Source organism: Meles meles, chromosome 16 (genome assembly GCF_922984935.1).
Source record: "Meles meles chromosome 16, mMelMel3.1 paternal haplotype, whole genome shotgun sequence".
In the NCBI taxonomy this organism is placed as follows: domain Eukaryota; kingdom Metazoa; phylum Chordata; class Mammalia; order Carnivora; family Mustelidae; genus Meles; species Meles meles.
In genome coordinates, this window is record NC_060081.1 from 44622918 (window position 1) to 44643163 (window position 20246).

General features: G+C 43.3%; 1 protein-coding gene across 1 annotated transcript in view; it reads right to left on the reverse strand.

Annotated features, from left to right (window-relative positions):
• ISM1 (isthmin 1) overlaps positions 1 to 19482 on the reverse strand; it is a 75430-nt gene extending 55948 nt beyond the window's left edge. The window contains exon 1 of the mRNA XM_045980084.1: positions 19229 to 19482. Within this exon, the coding sequence (XP_045836040.1) occupies positions 19229 to 19366 (138 nt within the window). The 5' untranslated portion in view covers positions 19367 to 19482. The remainder of the gene's footprint in view (positions 1 to 19228) is intronic.
• Between the last annotated feature and the right edge of the window lie 764 nt (positions 19483 to 20246).

Genomic DNA, 20246 nt, shown 5'->3' on the forward strand with positions numbered 1-20246 from the left:
AATTATTATTTGCAGTATCCCTTTCCAGAGCAGAAGCTTGTACTCTATTGAATCTCCAGCATCTAGTACAGTGCCTGCACATAATAGGCAATATGTAAGTGTTAAATAAATGAATGGAACCATGGAATGCTTACTATATAGTTGGGCCATGCTCTATACTTATATGTATATCATGTCCTTTACCTGGCTGCAACCTGTTCTCTGAAATAAAACAGCCACAATTCATGGTTATTTAATTTCCTTTCAGTTCTCATAACAACCTAAAAGTAACTGTACTATCAGAGCCTGGGCATTTTAGATGTGCTTTTGTTCTGATTCTCTCCAGTAAAACAAAACCATGTTAAGGATGTCCAGGAATGGGAGGCTGTGTGGCTTCACAAAAGAGGACTGGCTTGGGAGTCAGCCAACCTAGAATGAGAAGTCTGGTCTTGAGGGAGTTCTTTCATTTCTCCGGGTTTGGGATTCCTCATGCAAGAAATGAGAAGTTGGGACTCAGTTTTCCAGGTGTCTTGCCAACAACAAAATTCTAGGGTTTGGCGAAAGCCTGTGACCCACCTTCTAAGTAGAGTGCCTCCTCTTGGTTGGGGAGTGTGTGTGCGTGTGTGTGTGCGCGTGTGTGTGTGTGGCACAGAGCTTGGAAGAAGGGCAGGGACCTTGCCTGCACTGGGTGCATATGCAAACACCAGTCATTTGCCCATGGATCTTGCAGCACAAAAAGTACTTCACTTAGATTGTTAGAACCAAGACACAGAATGTTCTGGGGGCATAGCCAGAGCAATTCTCCTGCCAGCATCCACCTTTCGTTGAATCTCAAGGGGAGCCCACAGATGGCTCCCTGATGTTGCTTCAGGCTGGATACTTGGGATTTTGTGGGTGCTGAGTTTTTCTTTTAAAGAGAGTCTATGTGGCCAACAGACATCCCTGGCCACTTGGGCAAGCTCCACCTCTGGCAAATTTCCATGGCACTTCCACTTCCACTGTAACCTAAGTGACAGGAAGAACCCCAACCCCGAGAGTAGTCGACACATGCAGGAGCCTTCGAAGTAAAGCAAATTGAGTTAATGGCTTGAGCTACTTTGGAGCAACAAGCATTCAGAGACCCAGAGAAGAGCTTCAGCCTTCTTGATTAGAGGGTATCTCTTTAAAGCCGTGATTCTGTCTCTTAGTTTTCCCCTCTATTTGCATCCCTGTCCTTCGTTCACTTTAGGAAAGTGGGAACGGTGTTCTTCTTGGCTCCATGACACACAGTTCTTGGCTGATATGGTGCCATATCTTTCTGTACTTAAGTTCTCTGGGTCTAGTCAGGCCCTCTTCCCTTTTCTTCTTTCCTCCTTTCCCCATTTATGAACACATTAGGGCCAAGGACGCTGATGTTCATTTTTGGGTTATCCCAGAGCTTTGCATGGGTCCAGGCCTTGGAGAAAAAGCAGTGGGAGAGGTACAGTGGGCCACGGGCACCACACTGGACTGTACTTCAGGGTGACAAGGACAGTGGTGAGAACTTGGAACAGAAAGGTCACAGGTGCCTTCCAAAAAGCCAGGCTCTCATTATTTCTACCTGCGGCTCGACAGTTAGAGTCACTCTCCTTAGGGATGCCGTGGCCTTTCCAAATATTTCCAGTTCCTTCCCTCTGATGTTTATTCTTATTTCAGGTGAGATTTCCCTCATTTCATAGGTGTCTTATGAATTGTTTTGCCTCAAAATCTCCCTGGGAAAACTGCAGCCGTTTCACAAGGTCAGTGTGTCTTCCTGAAGGATGCCAGTGAACGGAGCGGAAAGAAAGGACCTTCTCAGGAGTTAGCCTTTTTCCAGCCAAGTGTGGCCTGCTGAACCTTTTCAAGAGTAATGCATTAAACAAAAGTGGAAGCCTCGAGCCAGGGGCACTTGGCCCCTCCTGAACATGTTTTATCCCTTCTGGACAGTTTCACTGCTATAATAAGTGATCGCAGATTGAAAGGATTGTTCCGGATTGTTGGGTTTTGAGCGAGCTGGCAATTGTGACTGCAGAAGCCTCTTCCTCCCCCACCGGAGTCAGACCCCAGGTAACGCCAGAGACATCCTGTACATTGTAAGTAATTTTACTTGCATACTGGAGAACCGATTTCCCTCTTCGAAAGGTTCTCATAGTCATAAGAACAACTCTATTCTTTTCTCAGTTCTAGTATCTGTAGATGCTATTAACTCCCTGGGATTTCCACACTTAGGGCTATGTGAAGGAATGCTGTCCACGTGGGTCCTGGAGGACTGTACAGAACCGATTCAGGCTTATTTTGGTCTCAGTCCTTAAACAAACGTGTACTCCACAAAGGGCAGCTTCAAATAAGTTAATGAGTAATGGGATATGGACTTTGCCATTTTGCCTGATTTCGGTGAGGTGGCCCTCTGGTTCAAAGTTGATCACCCCTCATTAAGGACTTTCCCAAGACCTTGCAGAGCCTAGGGAAAGGGCTGGAGCATAAAAATATAACTCAATTAGTCAAAAAAAAAAAAGTCACCACGTTGAATAGAAGGCTGTCAGACCCATGGCTAGACTTTTAGGAGTGTTTGGGCACACGTAACCACAGTGATGGAATGCTCATCTCACAGGACTCTCAAAGGTATTCTTTTTCTAAAATGTTAAGTTATTGCTTCTCTTTATTGTACACAGTGTCCTATAAAGAAGATATATGTCCACAACTGAGCTTTGAAAGAGGACCACGGGGCCAGTTCCTTTTAAAGGGAATGAAGTCAAGCAGTAAATTTGCTGGTCATTCCTTTCATATGGACTATATCTTAGCCAGCAGTTGGTCTTTGATGTCCTAACAATAGCATGGGGCTATGGAAGCAGGAGAGGATCCCCATAACACCGAAATGCGTCCACACTCATTAAAATTTGGAGACCAGTCTGCAGGGTATGGCCCATCAGGGAACACAGGGAGGGAGCACTGGGGCTTGTGGGCTGCCCTTCCCATTGAAAAATGACCATCTCTTTGGTACTGTCCACCCCGCCTGTTGCATTCTTCACTGTATTTTTCACTGAAGTATGATACACATAGAGAAAAACGCACACAGATAACGATAGAGCTCTGTGAGATTTCATAAACCGAATGGGACTGTGTAAACAGCACTCACATCATGAAACAGAACATTAGCAGCACCCAGACAGTGCCTGGTGCTCCCTTCTAGTCATTTCCTTGATCAGGGCAACCAGGGTCCTCGCTTCTACCAGCACAGATTTGTGTTTCCTGGTTGTTTTCCATAAACAGCATCAACCAGCACTCTCTATGCCCGGCTTCTTTGAGTCAGCATTACGTGTGTGAAGCTGTACGGATTCTGAATAGTTCTTGTTTGTGCGCACTCAGTGTGTGCACTTCCTGATGATCTGCTCTACTGCTGATGCACATTTCGCTGGTTCCAGTTTGGAGCTATTTAAATAGTACTGCTCTTGGGATGCCTGGGTGGCTCAAGTCGGTTAAGCGTCTGCCTTCGGCTCAGGTCATGATCTCAGGGTCCTGGGATCGAGCCCCGTGTCAGGCTCCCTGCTCGCCGGGAGTCTGCTTCTCCCTCTGTCCTTCATCCAACTTGTGCTCTCTCTTTCTCTCTCTCAAATAAATAAATCAATCTAAAAAAAAAATAATAAATAGTGCTGCTTTGAGCATTCTTTCTCAGATCTTTGAGAGCATGGATGAATACATTTCTGTGGGGTATATATCCAGGCTAGGACAGGTGGGCCAGGGAGTACATACATATTAGTTCAGTAGTTTGGAAAACCAATTTTCCAAAGTGTTTGTATCAGTTCATATTCCATATAGATGCTCCCCATTCTTGCTAACATTTGGTGTCTTCAGTTGTTTGTTTGTTTCCTTTTAGCCTTTCTGGTGGGATAGTATAGCGATAGTGATTTTGTATTTTCAGTAGTCATGTATTTTTTACCATTAAGCTGTATACCCAATGTTCAATTCTGTGATGATCAACAAATTAATAAACTATTAAGATAGTTGAAAGGAGGGGCACCTGGGTGGCTCAGTGGGTTAAAGCCTCTGCCTTCCGCTCAGGTCATGATCCCAGAACCCTGGGATCAAGCCCTGCATCGGGCTCTCTGCTCAGCAGGGAGCCCGCTTCCCTTCCTCTCTCTCTGCCTGCCTCTCTGCCTACTTGTGATCTCTGTCAAATAAATAAACAAAATCTTTTTTTTTTTTTTTAAAAAAAGATAGTTGAAAGGAGACTTGTCCCAATTCAACATTTGGGGTGCAAAGGGAGAAGAAAGAGGTCACTGCAGAACATACTGGAAGTATGAGAAACAGCCTACCAAAACCAAAACAAAACAGAGGATAAAATATACTGGGAATTCAGGGCAGTAAGGGGCTTGCAAGAAACAACCGAAAAAGATCTGGAACCAGAGTGGCCCACAAGCTGATTAGATATTAACAATGTAATACCATAGCTTAAAAAAGGGAATCTGATACTACTATCAACTATGGGAAACATTTTAAAAACTGACTACTTGTTCTTCAGAAGACCTTGAGGAAACGGACTTTGTGACACACTGAAGAGAGGGAAAACTGGATTAGTTGCAAGGAAGAAATTCTTCTGGCCAGCCATAATCACTAAAAAGCAGAATATATAGCTCACGGAGCCTGTGGAACTTCTGTCCTCCAGGCACATCCCGTCTCTCTTGTTATGTCTGGGAAAGGAAGGTAGGAAAGGGTGTCCCTTCTTCAGGGAAGTGGTTGCAGGCTTAAATGGTTAAGGCTCTGTGAGTGATGAAGAACATATTTGTGGGCACGGTTCCATCCCTACCATGGAGCACACGATTTTTAAGCAATGAGACTGCACAAGGGAGGGCATTCAGAAAGAAGGCAGAAAGAGATGGACGTGCATTGCTTGACTCAGAAACAACCTTTGGTGGGTGGAATCCTGTGCTGACAGAAATCCACAACCTTTTCCAGTTATAATTTCTCAGAGGCAGGATCCTTCGGGCCTGAGGCTGGCCCAGAGCCAGGTTGAGCTGCTCCATGCACACAGCCCTAGCTGATGGCTGGGTCCCACTGGAAATGCTCATCACATCCCTTAGGCATCTGCTTCGGGACGTGGCCGCGTGGTGGGTCGGGTGGGGAGGGGGTCTCCGTTGAAGCAGGCGGCCAGCTGCTTTCCCAGTCTCTTCTCTCAAGCTGTCCCTGCTCTTGCTTTCCTTTCCTGCTCCCACATGGGAGAAGAAGCCAAGAATAGCCTTTTCAGAAGCATCACTGACTAGCATGAGGCAGAATGTGTCGGCCACATGGAAAAGGCCTGGACTGCCTCAGTTCTGTGCTACCTTGCCCTCCACAGGAGGCGCTCTGAGCAATCAGATGTCACACCTTGATTTCCTCACAATGCTTTGCCTCCGTTTCTTCAGCTGCATAATAGAAATAGTCCCCAATGGGCCACTTTGTGAATTGAAGGAGTAAAGACATAGTCTTGATGGCAGTGCCTGGCACAGAGGAAAGGCTTCGTGTTAGCTTTTGTATCAACATCACCTGTCCTGAAGATGAAGTCCAGAAGTTAGAATGATCCCATGAGGATGTCTATTCGTCGATAAAGCAAATGAAATGCAGAGAACTAAAGCAACTTGCCCCAAATCACACAGCTCTATCATCCCAATACGCATGAGTTAAACCATTCTGGGACATCAAGCATGGTCCGTGCAACACGATAAGGTCCTAGTGATGGAGCTATTACTATTATCCCATTTTACTGAACAGGATACGGAGGCATGGGGAAGTGCACAATTTCTGTCTATGGATACGCGTGTTAGTGAAAAGCAGAAGTGGACGTGAAACACATCCAAAGCCCGTGACTTGGGTCACTCTGTCGGGCCTGGTGACGAGTTTGTGCTGAAGGAATGGTGTGGTCCCAGCAAAGGCTGAAGCGTGCTTGTCGCCTCTGCCTTACCGAGCATCTTCATCATCATGAGAAGACAGTGGCAGGTAGGCGGCTGGTTGTAGGAGTACGGGAGACACGTGGAAGACACCCAAACCCAGTCCACAGCTTGGCTCCTAGCCTGCCTAGACTTGCTGAACCCCAGATGACCTGCGGGGCCGTGAACATGAGAATACATGCTTATTGTCACAGCCACTGAGTTTGGGGGGGGTCCTCTGTAGTGCAACATAATTGGGCAAGAGCTGAATAATGCCTGACCTGTATTCAATGTTTTCTGGGACTTGCAATTTGCAAGATAAGCATCTAAAATGGTGCTTCTGGGGCACCTGGGTGGCTCAGTGGGTTAAAGCCTCTGCCTCCGGCTCAGGTCATGATCCCAGGGTCCGGGGATTGACCCCCATATCAGGCTCTCTGTTCCATGGAGAACCTGCTTCCTCCTCTCTGCCTACTTGTGATCTCTGTCTGTCAAATAAATAAATAAAATCTTTTTTTTTAAAAAAATGGTGTTTCTTAAACTGTGCTGTGTGTATGATTAGCATGGGGCCCTTATTAAAATGAAAGTCCTAACTCTGTTGTTTTGGATGGGGGCTGAGATTCTTAGTTCCCTGAGGAGATCCCAGGAGATACCGCAGCTGTTCTACCACTCTGGGTGCAATGGCAGAACAGTCATCCCGAGCCTCTGCTCTGTGTCTCTGAGCCACAGCTGTGCCTGGTGAACATCAGGGCAGCGGATGGGGAGGGAGGGCCAGTCCCTGCCCTCCAAAGAGCACTCTGAGTGGGTTTCTAACCCTGAGCCCTCTCTCCTAATGTCTAGCATAGCCAGGAGGCCAGCTCATGTTAACATTTCCTTCAGCCTGCTTCATGGGTTAGGGATTAGAATCTCCTAATGAGATCTCCCCTTTTTTACTTTCTGCCCTTTCTACTTCCTGGAATTTGAAGGTTCCCAGCAATAAAACTGGCTTCCAATTCATTTGGGGCTCATAACCAATACCAGATTTCCAAGTCACAATGTAATTGAGTCCCCAGGCAAGAGATAGAAAATCTATTTCTGGTTTTCTTAATTTCTAGTCAGGGAGGGCATGGGGACAGGAAGATGAAGGGAGCAACAGACAGCAAGGAGGCCAAGCCTTCTGCTGGGACATCTCTGCAACCTGTTTTTTTGTGGGTTTTTTTTGTTTGTTTGTTTGTTTGTCCAGTACCTAACTCTTCTTTCTACCACCATTACCTGGAGAATTGAGCCCTGTAAAATTTTTGTCCTTTGGGCATCCTGGAAAAATAGAAGAGTTCTCTCCAAGGGGACAACATCTTCTCTCCTTTCTTCAACTTTCATCATGTAGTTGACTCTTGAACAACTGGGGTCCAGTCTTGCATGGGTCCACTTAATGTGGATTTTTCTTGATTTTATTGATAAATACAGTATGATGATATAACTGTATTTTCTCTTCCTTAAGATTTTCTTAATGACATTTTCTTTTCTCTAGCTTACTTGATTGTAAGGATACAGTATACAGTATGTATAACAGACAAAACATGTGTTAATCAACTGTTTATGTTAGCAGTAAGGCTTCTGGTCAACAGCAGGCTATTGGTCGTTAAGTTTCTGGGGAGTCAAAAGTGATACAACTGTGTGGAGTGGGAGGTGGATGTCCCTAACCCCTGCATTGCTTAAGTCTCAACTGTATATTGTAGATCACAACCTACAAATGTTTTAACTGTAGGAAGATCTCATCCTGAGACTCAACTTCCAAATATTCTGAAGGTTTCCAGTGGTGTCTCTGGATTGTTATAGATCCTAAACATGTTATGTGAGTGCCTTAAGAAGATTGCCACAATTTCCTAATTAAGCTAAAGATACACCTACCATGTGACCGAGCCATTTGGCTCCTAAGTATCGCAGGAGAAATGAAAGCATATGTTCATGAAAAGACTTATACCTGAATATTCATAGCATCTTTACTTTAATAGGCCCAGATTGGAAACAGCCTAAATGTGCTTCAGTGAATGAATGGATAAGCCTACTCTATGCATACAGTGGAATACTAATTGGCAATAAAAAGGATCAAATGCTTTTGCATAAAACAACATGGATGAGTCTCAAAATCATTTTGGTAAGCAAAGAAGCTTGCTGTATTGTACACCCTGTATGACTCTACTTATATAAAAATCTAGGAAGTGTAAAAACCAATCTCTGGTGACAGAAGGCAGCTCAGTGGTCTGGAGACTGCTGGAGAATGAAGGAAGACTCACAAAGGAGCATAAGAAACTTTTGGAGATGGTAGACTTACTCGTCATCTTGATGGTTTCACAGGTGTCAAAACTCATCGGATTGTTCCCTTTAAATATGCATGGTTCACTGTACATCTATTACACCTCAATAAAGCTGTATTTAAAAAAATAATAACACAGTTGCCATTCCTCCCCACTCCCCCCCCTCACCACCATTTTCTCTCCATCCCTATCTCTGAGAGGTAGTTGGGAGCCAAGGCATGTTTTTCATTTGTTTTATTGGCACTGGCATGAATATTTTATCTAGATGCCCGTGGGAGTAAGTTAACACCTGGGTGGCCTATGACATCATTTCCAGCTTCCCTGGATCCTTCATATAGATTCTGGCCACATCTTGTTATTTTTGAAAATAGAGATGTGGTGTCTGGGGAGAAGTGGCCTATTGCCTTCATAGACTGCTTTCCTTGTTCCAGGTCACTTATGTGAACATCTGGGGATTAGGGTGCCCCAAACTGTGCCTCTGGCAGCCCGGGGCCCCAAACATGAAGACAGAAACTCTCCTATTCTGTTGGCCACGCAGCACTGTCCCTGTCAGGGGGTCGGGGACATCGCTCTCTTGCAGAGGTATATCAGTCACAGACAGGGCTCTATGCAAGTTGACTTGGTTTACTCAAATGTGCACAGGTCAGGTCAACAGGAAGAAGGAGTAGTTAACCTACTGTTTTTCCTTCTACTCAGTTTACAGAAACAACTTTTCAGTGATGCATGCTGGTCGGTACTTGGGGAGTTGATGAGCAGCTGCATTTATCAAGGCCCTTGGCATCTGCCTTTTTTAGGCATTAGATGACAACCCTGTACACCTTTGAGGACTTTCTATCACTGCTTATCCTCCTACCTACAAACGCAACCAAGCAGGGAATCAGGTTCTCAGGAGAAAAAAGACCCGTTATCTCTTTAAACACCAGCAGTCTGAGGATTCACCTGGCCCTGATCTTCCTCATTCCTACCATTTCAGAATTCCCCTCCTCCCAGCTCCTCTGGGAGTGCATGGTGTAGCCCGATTCTGTTGCTGCCCACAGCATGCACCTTTCTGAGACTAACAGGCTTCAGCTTTGTTAATGACAGCAAGAAGCAGCAGGTGCCTCACGGAAACTCTGCCCTGTACACTTCTTATACCATCACTACTGTCCCCATGGCCCAGTGCTTGAGTAGTGTTTTGTTTAGTTTGAGTTCTCCCACAAGGAAACTCCAAAACAAAGAGCAAGTAGTATATTTGGGAGATGACCCCAGGAAGCTTTGGTGGGGGAAGAGGAAAGAAGGCAGAGAAGGGAAGAAGCCATAAGGTTACGTGATCAAGCCAGTGATCACAGAGGGCAGTGAGTGGAACACTGGGCACTAGCATGTTGACTTTATTACCATTGTATTCCATCTAACCTCTGGGCTCATCAGCCACAGAAAGAAAGAAATTAAGTTTTATCTTTTACGTTCACAGCTTCTTATGAAGCTTCTATGGAGTACAGAAAAGATTTAAATAAAATCCAAAATGAGATCTGTTTCTTAATAGCACACTTCTTTGCTATTTCTTAAACTCACTGGGTACTATCCTGGGCATTATATCGATGCCCCTATCCCATCCCCTGAAGAATCTTCTGTCTTTTAGGAAGGAAATACAGACAAAAGAACACTCTTAGCTGTCACTGAAGAAAGAGGCTTCATCACCATTTCTTTTTTTAAAAATCAAAAAGTCCTGAGCCAAGGGTTGCAGAAGAAAGATGTTCTCTGAAGATGAGAGGGAACTAAGAGGACCACAAAAACCATTAAACACTATAAACTAAGACCAATGCAGATAATTGAATCTGGAGAAGATAGAGAAACTATTAAAATAATAGTCTTCAAGTCCTGCATGAGACACTTTTTGGAAAAGTGAGTGAATAGTGGTAAAAAATAGCAAACATAAAATTAAGATGTAGCATAAAAGATTTAAAGGACACATCAGACTGAAAATATTATAACACTAAAGGTTGTTAAAAGAAATACTTGTATGACATATGGAAGATTGAGGGATTCTTTCTTTTGGAGGCTTTAAGAATAAATGAAACAAGATGGGATTGGGAGGGAGACAAACCATAAATGACTCTTAATCTCACAAAACAAACTGGAGGTTGCTGGGGGGAGGTGGGATTGGGAGACGGGGAGCGGGCTATGGACATTGGGGAGGGGAGGCGAACCATGAGAGACTATGGACTCTGAAAAACAACCTGAGGGTTTTGAAGGGTCAGGGGTGGGAGGTTGGGGCAACCTGAGGGTTTTGAAGGGTCAGGGGTGGGAGGTTGGGGGAACAGGTGGTGGGTAATGGGGAGGGCACGTTTTGCATGGAGCACTGGGTGTTGTGCAAAAAGAATGAATACTGTTATGCTGAAAAAATAAATAAAATGGAAAAAAAAATAAAAAAAAATCATAAAAAAAAAACAACAAAAACCAAAATAGACTCTTCTTTACTGAATGGATAGTTCTCATGACTTCTAAGAGTGTCCCCCAGACTCAAAGATCAATGCCTATTAGAACATGACTGGGAAAGAATGAACGAAGGGACTACACAAACAATAAAACTTTCTTCTGGTTTGTATAAAGGAAAATGAAATTAAGAAATAAAATTATAGTGTTTCAGTTCAAGGTGACAAGCAAGGTATTTTCATTTACTTTCTTTCCCTCTCTAAAGGGATGAAATAAAGGCAGATGAAATTAAAAAGGCAGATGAAGTTCTAAAAAAAATAAATCCATTACAGAGGTGTAAAACTGAGAGGGTTCAGATCATGATCTCAGGGTCCTGGGATCAAACCCTGCATCAGGCTCTCAGATCAGCAGGAAGCCTACTTCCCCCTCTCCTTCTGCCTGCCTCTCTGCCTACTTGTGATCTCTGCCTACTTGTGATCTCTCTCTCTCTGTGTCAAATAAATAAATAAAATCTTTAAAAGAAAAAGTGAAACACTACAGAACTGAGAAAGTGAAGAAAAATCTCTTTAAAAAGTCAGTTTCTTTAGAGGAATTCTTATAATAGTATGAAGAATAGAGGCCATGTCAGTTGCCCTACTAGGTATTTACTCATAAGACATGAAAACAGGGGCATCTGGGTGGCTCAGTGGGTTAAAGCCTCTGCCTTCGGCTCAGGTCATGATCCCAGGACTCATGATCCCCGGGTCCTGAGATTGAGCCCCACATCGGGCTCTCTGCTTGCCAGGGAGCCTGCTTCCCCGTCTCTCTCTGCCTGCCTCTCTGCCTACTTGTGATCTCTGTCTGTCAAATAAATTTATAAATAAAATCTTTAAAAAAAAAGACATGAAAACATGTTCACAGAAAGGTTTGTACTAGAATTTTAACGTACTTAAAAAAAAAATAATATCCCAAGCATTGGAAACAACCCAAATGTTTACCAAGGATGGATAAACCAATTGTGATATAGTTATGCAATGGAATGCCACATGGCAATAAATTAGAGAAATCTACTGATACACCCACCAATACAAATGAATCCTCAAATCATTATGTTGAGCAAAAGAAGCCAGACACATACACAAAACTGCACACAGTATGGTTCCATCTGTATGAAGATCTAGAATGGGCCAACTGATTTTGATGACAGGAGTCAGACACTGGTTGCCTTCAGCAGGAGTGAATTGCCTATGAATATTCACTAGAAGACTTTCTGGTCACCATAATCTTGATGGTGGCTAAATGGGCATATACAATTGTCAAAAATGGAACTGAACTTTTAAGACTCATTTATTTTATTGTATATAAATTATATTCATTATTAAAAAAAAAACTAAAAATGTTGAGAGAAAAAAAAGAGAGTGAAGAGGAAGAGGAGGGGAGGAGGGGAGAAGGAGAAGGGAAAAAGAAAAAGAAGAGAAAGGAGAGAAGAGGCAAGGCTATAGAAGCGAGGAGAAAAAGGTGAGAAAAAACTGATTAAATAGTGAATAAGAAAGAAATTACAAAACAAGAAATCTTAAGATGAAGAGAATTATGGAGCTTCAGATTAAAAGTGTCCACTGGTGCTAACCAGAACTACCTAACTAAAGCCTTAAATCTAAACACAACATGATGACATTTCTGAAAGTTATGAATAAAGTGAAAAATCCTAAAAGCTTCTAGTTTAAAAAAAAAAGTCTTCTACAAAGACATAGTATCATATTTTTGAGTGAAACATGAATAAAATGGGATTTTATCTTCAAAATTCTGAGGAAAAACAACATGGAACACAGCCAACTACCAAATTAACATTTAAGTATGAGAACCAAATAAAGATATGTTAAAACATTTAGGATCTCAGTGAGTTTAGCCTTTGATAAAACCTCTCTAAAATAAATTTTTGAGAATGTTTTCCAGCAAAATAAAAGATGAGATATGAGATTTGAGTAGCAGCAACAACAGATAAAGAAATAAGTAAATTTTACAGTTATATCTAGATAATTATTGGGAACATAAATGAAAGTGCTAAGAAATTATTCCCAAGACAATTATAATGAAAAAGAAAGAATGAAAGAAAGGAAGAAAAAAGAAACAGAAAGAAAGAGGAATAATTGGGTATTAAATAATGTGATTAAAAGTTGAGAGATACATAGAAAGAGAAAAGGCCTGTCAGATTCTTATGTCAGGGGGATTTAGGTTATAATTATGGATTGATTTTCAGCACTGATAGAAAAGTGTAAATTCAAATCTGTTAAAATGTTAAAAGTAACAACAACAGAACATTTTCAAAACTTGAGGAAAAATGAACATGGTAAATAATATTTAAATACTTATTGAATATTCATGTGCTAATAAAGTACCTAACATGCATTCAGTGATTTAATTTTTACAACAGCACTAGGAAATAGTTATATATCTAATTTCCAGAGGAGGAAATTAGGACATAGGCTAACTCTTTTCCAAAGGTCACACAGAAAATTGGAAGGTAAAAGGCAAAATGAGAAAAATTATAGAAATTTGAGAATACTACATAAAATGGGAAAAATATCTTCAAAAATATCCATCATCACAGTAAATATAAATGAGTTAAATTTATTGATGTATTGCATGGAAAAAGAAAATTTAGCTATTGGTTATTAATAAGAGAGATATTTAAAAGACACTCAACAAATCCCAGGAGGGAAAAGAAAAAAAAAGAGTTGTAACGTTAATTTCAAACAAAAAAGGTATTCAAGACAAAAACCAGTAATATGATAAATAAGGAATTTCATCTTGATAAAATATAACCACCAGAAAGGATATTTTATTTCCCAACATCATGGATTCTAAACAAGTAAAGCAAAAATTAATGGGGTTATGAGAAACAGACAAATCCACAACAGTAGGATAAAAATGAAATTAATTTCCTTGAGGAATCAGCAGATCAGTAGACTATAAATAAATCAAGAGTTGGAGGGTTTTCACAATATAATTAACAATCTTAAACTGATAGGTCTTACAAAGAGATGTAAGATTATGTACAGCATAAAAATATACAGTCATGAAATATTTGCAAAATACGTTTGTACTATGTACAAACTTTATACTGAGAAAGTCTAATTTATCAGTATGTAAAAATATATGATATTCTGGAAAATGTAATGTATCAAAATTGATTAAAGAAAAGTTACATTATTTGAATAGACTACTGACCGTGGAATAGCACGGAATGTTAATCAGAGATCTCAAGCAAAAGGTACCAAGGCCCAAAGGGTTTTATGAACGAATTTTAACCATCTCATAATCTTATTTAAAGTGCTAAGGTGAAAAAAAATTAAGATTTTCAACTCATCCCATGAAACTCTAATGATCCCACTATTGAAATGGATACTTCTAGTTTTCATGCACACACCAGGAAAACTAAATATATACTTCTATAGCTTTCCTAGATTCCAGAACTAACAAATTGCAAACTATAACAATAAGAAATAAAACTCTATCAAAATAGCAATCAAACCTAGGTATGATAGGACAAGTAGTGGCTATTCATTTGGACAAAAACCAGAGCTATATGTTCATCTTAAACCTTAAACCCACAATAAATAAATAAATAGACCTTAAACCCACAAATAACACCAAAGTAGATTCTAAACAACAGCATCGACAACAATAAAAACTATAAAACTGTTAGAACAAAATCTGTTTAAAGATTTTGACAATCTTTATTTGAGGAACTCTTTCTTAAGTAAGGCAAGAAAACCAGAAGTCATAGGGGAAATGATTCAGAGTTGCTTACATTTACAACAGAAAGTTTTTGCATGGCCAAAGGCAGCGGATACACTATTAAAAGATGAGTGCAAGATTGGTCTAAACATTTACAAACCCTATGAGACAAAAGATCAATATGGTAGAGATTTTGCAAAAGATGGCCACAATAATTCCTCCCACCCCTGTACACATGCTCCTTTACAATGTTACTTTGTTGGTCTCCCAGTCAAGAAGAGTCCATTTCCCGACCCCTAGACTCTGAACTAACCCATTGATTTGTTTGGCCAGCAGAATGTAGATGAAGTTGTACAAGTTCATCAAGAGGTCTTGTAATTTCTGCTTTTACTCTCCTGTGGCTCTAAGACCACCATGCAAAGTCATGCAAGCTAGCTTCCTTGAAGATGAAAGACCTAAGAGGAGCCTAGGTGACAGCCAGCATCAACCATCAGACGTATGAGTGACATCATCTTGGACTATCAAGCTCACGTCAAGCCAACACAAGGCTCTAATTCTGGGTGAGTTCAGTAGGAGAACAACCCCACTGAGCCCAGAGCAAGTTGCTGACACACAAACTGATGAGCTAATAAAATAATGCTCGTTTTTAGCCACTAAACATTGAGGTGGTTTGTTATGTATAATAGCTAAGTGGGATAGTCACCCATAGTTTATAAAGAATTCCAGGGATAAGAGCAAATAACCTGGTTGGAATATGGGCAGGCAAGCACAAAACAAGAAAGACAATGCTTGTTGACCTGAATCAGAGCTGGGAGTCCTGCTGAGGAACTTGGAAAAGGAACTTGGGCTCCACAATCCACCTGCCTGCGTTGGAATCCTGGCCCTGCTCACTGGAGCTGCATGGCCTTGGGCAAGTTACACAAATCTCTCCAGGCCTCAATTTCCTCAACTATGAAAAGGCTATGGAAAAACTGTCATTGCCACAGAACCACTGCAAGGAAACTTACTTGTATTAAGTACAAATAAATGTTCCTTTTGCTTCTACTGCTATAAATAGCTTAGGTAACCTCTTGCATCAGAAGCAGTGAGTATAGGGGCACCTGGAATCCAGGTGCCTCAGTGGGTTAAAGCCTCTGCCTTCGGCTCAGGCCCTGATCCCAGGGAAACAGGGAGCCTGCTTCCCCCCTGCCCCGCCCCCGCCTGCCTCTCTGCCTACTAGTGATCTCTGTCAAGTAAATAAATAAAATCTTTAAAAAAAAAGCAGTGAGAGCTAAGCTGTCTTATGGGAGGCAAGTAGAGGGATAAAGAAAGAAAGCTCTTAAAGATGGTAGTTAGGAGACAGAGAACAAAGACATTTAGTTACATTTCAGAGCTTGGTTTGCCATAATGGTATTATAAAAATAATCAATTTTGTGGTTTATAATAATTGCTTCTATCTCACTGTCTTAATAAATTCTAGCTTTATTATTTAAAATTGGTAGAAATTCATGGTTTTAAATCTGACTGAGATTAGTAGAGAGGTGGCCATCTGAATTTCAAGTAAAAGAGGTATAATAGTAATTATTATTGCTGTCAATTCTATATTTTAGAATGCTCTATCTTCCAGACTGCTTTCATTATATGTAATTGTTTTATTACTATTATCAATTAAAGACATGAAAGAACTAATCTGAGTTTCTGATTAACATGAGACACTCATTTCAATGAGGAGAAAAGATTTTATTCAAAAGTGAAAAAAGTTAAAGTTTTTTTGTGCATTTTTATGCAGGTGTTGCAGACAACTAGACAATTTCTTATAAGATATTTTTAAATACTGAAAGCAGTACACAGACTGACATTGTTTTCATGAGCCACATTATTGCATGCTCAAAGCATTTTACTGCCACCTCCTAACAGCGTACCTACAGTATGGGGATAGTCACAGAGCTAAAAAAAATGTATCCTCTAGTATGCTGAAACTACCCCCCAAATCGTGTTAGATCATGTTTATATATGTGTGTGTGTATGTATATATAATGTTATCAATGTATGTGTATATATATAAATATGTATATTCCTATTTAACACAATAAGACTGTCAAGATGTGTTTGAAAATTTAAATTGTTAAAAGGCTTTCTCTGTCTTATAGCCAGCATGAAGACTTTACTAAGAACTTGGAATACAAATATCTTCAAAGATTTTTCACTATGAAGTAACAAAAACAAATTAAGCAGCTTCTAGCTGTGCACCCTTGGACAAGTTACCTAACGTCAATGTTTTCATTTGAATCTGGGATAGCGATAGTGCCTGATTCACAAGACTTTTGTTGATATACGTAAAGTGTTAAGAACAGTGCCTGACACATAAAAGACACTTGAGAAATCTTAGCTATTATTGTTGTTATTCTTACTACTATTTTATTGGGTGTCCTTGATATGTCCAAACCACCAGATCTTAAATAAGGGAGTATCTCTGTTTTAAAAGATCCCAAATACCCTACTGTTGGGTAAATAAACCAACCATTGTGCATTTCTAACTGCAACCTTGTATTTTAGAATATTTTAAGAGGTAATAACAAAAAAATAAGGTAGTATAAGGATTGGTTAACTTCCAGGTTACAAAGAATGAGTTTAGCAACTTAAAATATCACAGAGCCAAAATAAAATAAAATTAAAATTAAATAAAATATTCCAGAGCCAACAAACTCAAATGGAACTTAACATGAGTTAAAAATGCCCAATAAACAGGAAGAATATAGTGTCCCCAGTTTTGTTTTCAAATGCACCTGCTAGTAGTGAATTCCATTTCCGAGGCTGAAAACGACATACTAATAAATGTCTTTTGCAGACCTTTTCACTTGGTGGAACATATTCTCTTTCTCCATTTGAATCGTAATATCTTTGGAGAGCCAAAGAAATAACTTTAGTCAGGAAGAATATAAAACTTTTATAATAACAAATTACAAAAGAGAATAAAGTTATGAACCAAACTGTTAAACTCATCATTCTGCCTGGATCAGTGCATAGGGTGGACCAAATAACCAAACACTATTACAAGATAAGCTGAAACTGGGGGATAAGCAGCTCCTTGGGACCCAAGATATTCCTAGGACCATTACTCCTTCTAGATCCCCCATTTCTTTTGCCCTCTTGGGGAAGTTCTTCAGCCAAAGGCTCTTTTGAGAATTTAATCCACTTCCCCTTTGCAGTTGCCACTTCCACCAGCTGCTTCTCTCATTACCTTACTGTTCAGGCAGAAAAGGCCAACCCCAGGTTATTCTAATGATAGCAAACACCTCATAAAGAAATCTGCCAAATTTACTTTTCCATAGAACACCATTTTTACAGCTTTTCATGAGCCCATGAGGAAAGAAAGCATCATGTATAAAATAGGACTTCCAGAAATCTTGAAGATATTAAGAATGATGTCTACAGTGTTAGACTGCTAGATGTACCATAGTCTAAAGAATGGGAGTCTCTTCTCTTCAGTTTCCACAGAGGAATCGTATCAGTCTGTCATTGTACCTGTTAGCCCACGGGAATTGATATTTTCAGAAATGTCCCAAATTTAAACGAACTGCAAGCTCTGGGGTATATATTTTTCCACTCCTGGTTTGGCATTGGCGTGTAAGGATCACCTTGCTTTAGTCTATGACACCCTGGCAGAGAAAAAACTTGGTATAATTAATCAAGAGTTTGGAATGTATGAATGTTGGCAAGTTTCCTAATCTCTTTTGTGCCTCAGTTTTTGCATCTGTAAAGGCGGCATATTAACAGTATAGAACTTCATTAAATCAATGAAATTCTGTAAAGCGCTTAATGCAGGGGCACACAGTAAGCACTATGGAACTACTGAAGTGAATTCTCTCTTTAATAGAACTCTTCACAAAAATTACACAAAATGTAAAAAAAGGGAATTAGTTGGGGCCATGATTGTAAAGCCCCTTGGGAACAATGAATAATACTTATCTGGACATCGCCGAGTAAAGAGTTTTAGAGAGGCTGGTTTGAGGAAGTGATTTTAGGAGTCAGAAAATTCCCACTGCTTCCTGGGAAAATCCTTTTTGACTTCTACCCCTGCTCCAAGCTGACAGCTGCAAACACCCTTAGATCAAGGAAAAGCGTCTTCCAAGACAGCAGCAGGAAATTCCTACCTGAGCAATCCTTCATTCGGAAGCGATAACTGACCTTGAGTGTGAAGCCCGTTATCCCCTCCCTAAAGGCGACCCCCACCTCCTCCACCGCCCCTCCTCCTTGGAGCTGAACGGACCATCAGAATCCCGTTCCTAAAGCCACCCTCAACAGGAGCAGAACGCTGGAAAAGACGTTTAAAAGCCCCAGGTGACCCGGGCCCCAAGCACGACAGGTGGCTTGACTCCGCGCCCTCTGAAAGGCTGGGGACGTACACGAGAGGCACGTGGACTGCCTGGACAGACAGAGGGTGTCTGGCCATTCTCCTCGGGAAATTATTTCCTGATCTTTGCCGTTACTTTCCCAAGGGGCGAACTCACTGAGGTTCTTCCTCTCAAACCTAGGTTGGTGATATTACCCTTAGTTAAGCCTCTCCAACCCTGTCGTCCCCTCTCCCCCAGAGTAACATTACTCAGCCTCCAAAGGGCAATCAGAGACTGGCAGCACCCTAAGGCCAACACACACACCCCACACCTCTTCTGCGCATCCCAAGCCTCGCCACCCCCCTCCACCCCAGGTACCCGACCTGTGACAGACCAGAAGGAGAGCGTCTGCCAGACCTCGACACAGGGTTCAGCCTCCAGGCACTTACCCCCGCTCTGCCTCTGCCTAGGACAGGTTGCCCCCGCCCGGCTGCTGCCCAAACATTTGCTCTTTGGTGAGGCGGGGGAACCGCCTCCACGCATGCTGCGGGTGCTAACTCACCACCCCGCCACCCGGGGCCCGGCAGCTACGCGCGCCCCTCTCTGGCGGCGCACTCACCTGCAGCTGGGTCCGGCTGGCGTTGCCTGCGGCCGCGTCCGGCCCGTCGGCGGCTCCCGAACCGCGCAGCACCGTGATGTGCAGCGTGAGCAGCAGCAGCCCCAGCAGCAGCAGCAGCTCCGCCGCCAGGCGCACCATTCTCTTGAGGCGCGCGGCTTTAGGACCCGGCGCGGCGGGCTGCGGCGGCGGCGGCGGCGCTGGGGGAGGAGGAGTTGGAGCCCGGGAGCCCGGCAGCCCGGCTCCCGCCTCGGCCCCTGCCGGGGCCCCGCTCCCCGGGCCAGTGGGGCTGGCGCTGGACTCAGCGGGGCGCGCCGGGCCGGGGGGGCAGGAGCCACCGCCACCGCCACCGCCGCCGCCGCCGCCGCCGCACCACGGCGGAGCCACCGCGGGGCCGGGGGCGTCCAAGCCGGCTGCGGAGCAAACCCCGGCGCTCCCCGGCGGCGGCGGCGGCGGAGGGGACGGGGGGCAGCCCGGGACCCGGGCCGGGCCGGGGACCACCCTGCGGGCAGGGGGCAGCGGGGGCGGCGGCGGGGCGGGCGCAGCCGAGCCCCCGAGCGCACATGGGCGCCCCAGATGTGGCCGCGGCGCCGCAGCTGGAGCGGGAGCGACCGCCAGAGGAGCGCGGGGAGGAGGAGGAGGAGGAGAAGGAGGAGGAGGAGGAGAATGAGGAGGAGGGCTTCAGTGGCGGCCCGGAGTTACCTCCACGCTTGGCTCCCCCGCCCTTGCCGCCCGGAGCCACTCACCCGACGAGCCACCACCCCTCCTCCCCGCGCTCCTTCGGGCCGCGGGCCGCGCCGCCCAGCCGCGGAGTCCTAGGGTGAGCCGACTCCAGATGGGGGCCCCGCGTGCACAGGGGCTGTCACTGTTTGGAGGTGACCCGGGCGCCCCTCCGGAGTCAGCGTCCGCCTGCCGGGCTGCGCCAAGTGCGCGCACTGCTGCCGAGGTCGCTGTAGCGGGCGAGGACAGACCTTGTGCGTACTGAGGCTGGGGGCTGTGGGTGGGTGGGGTGCCTGGGCGA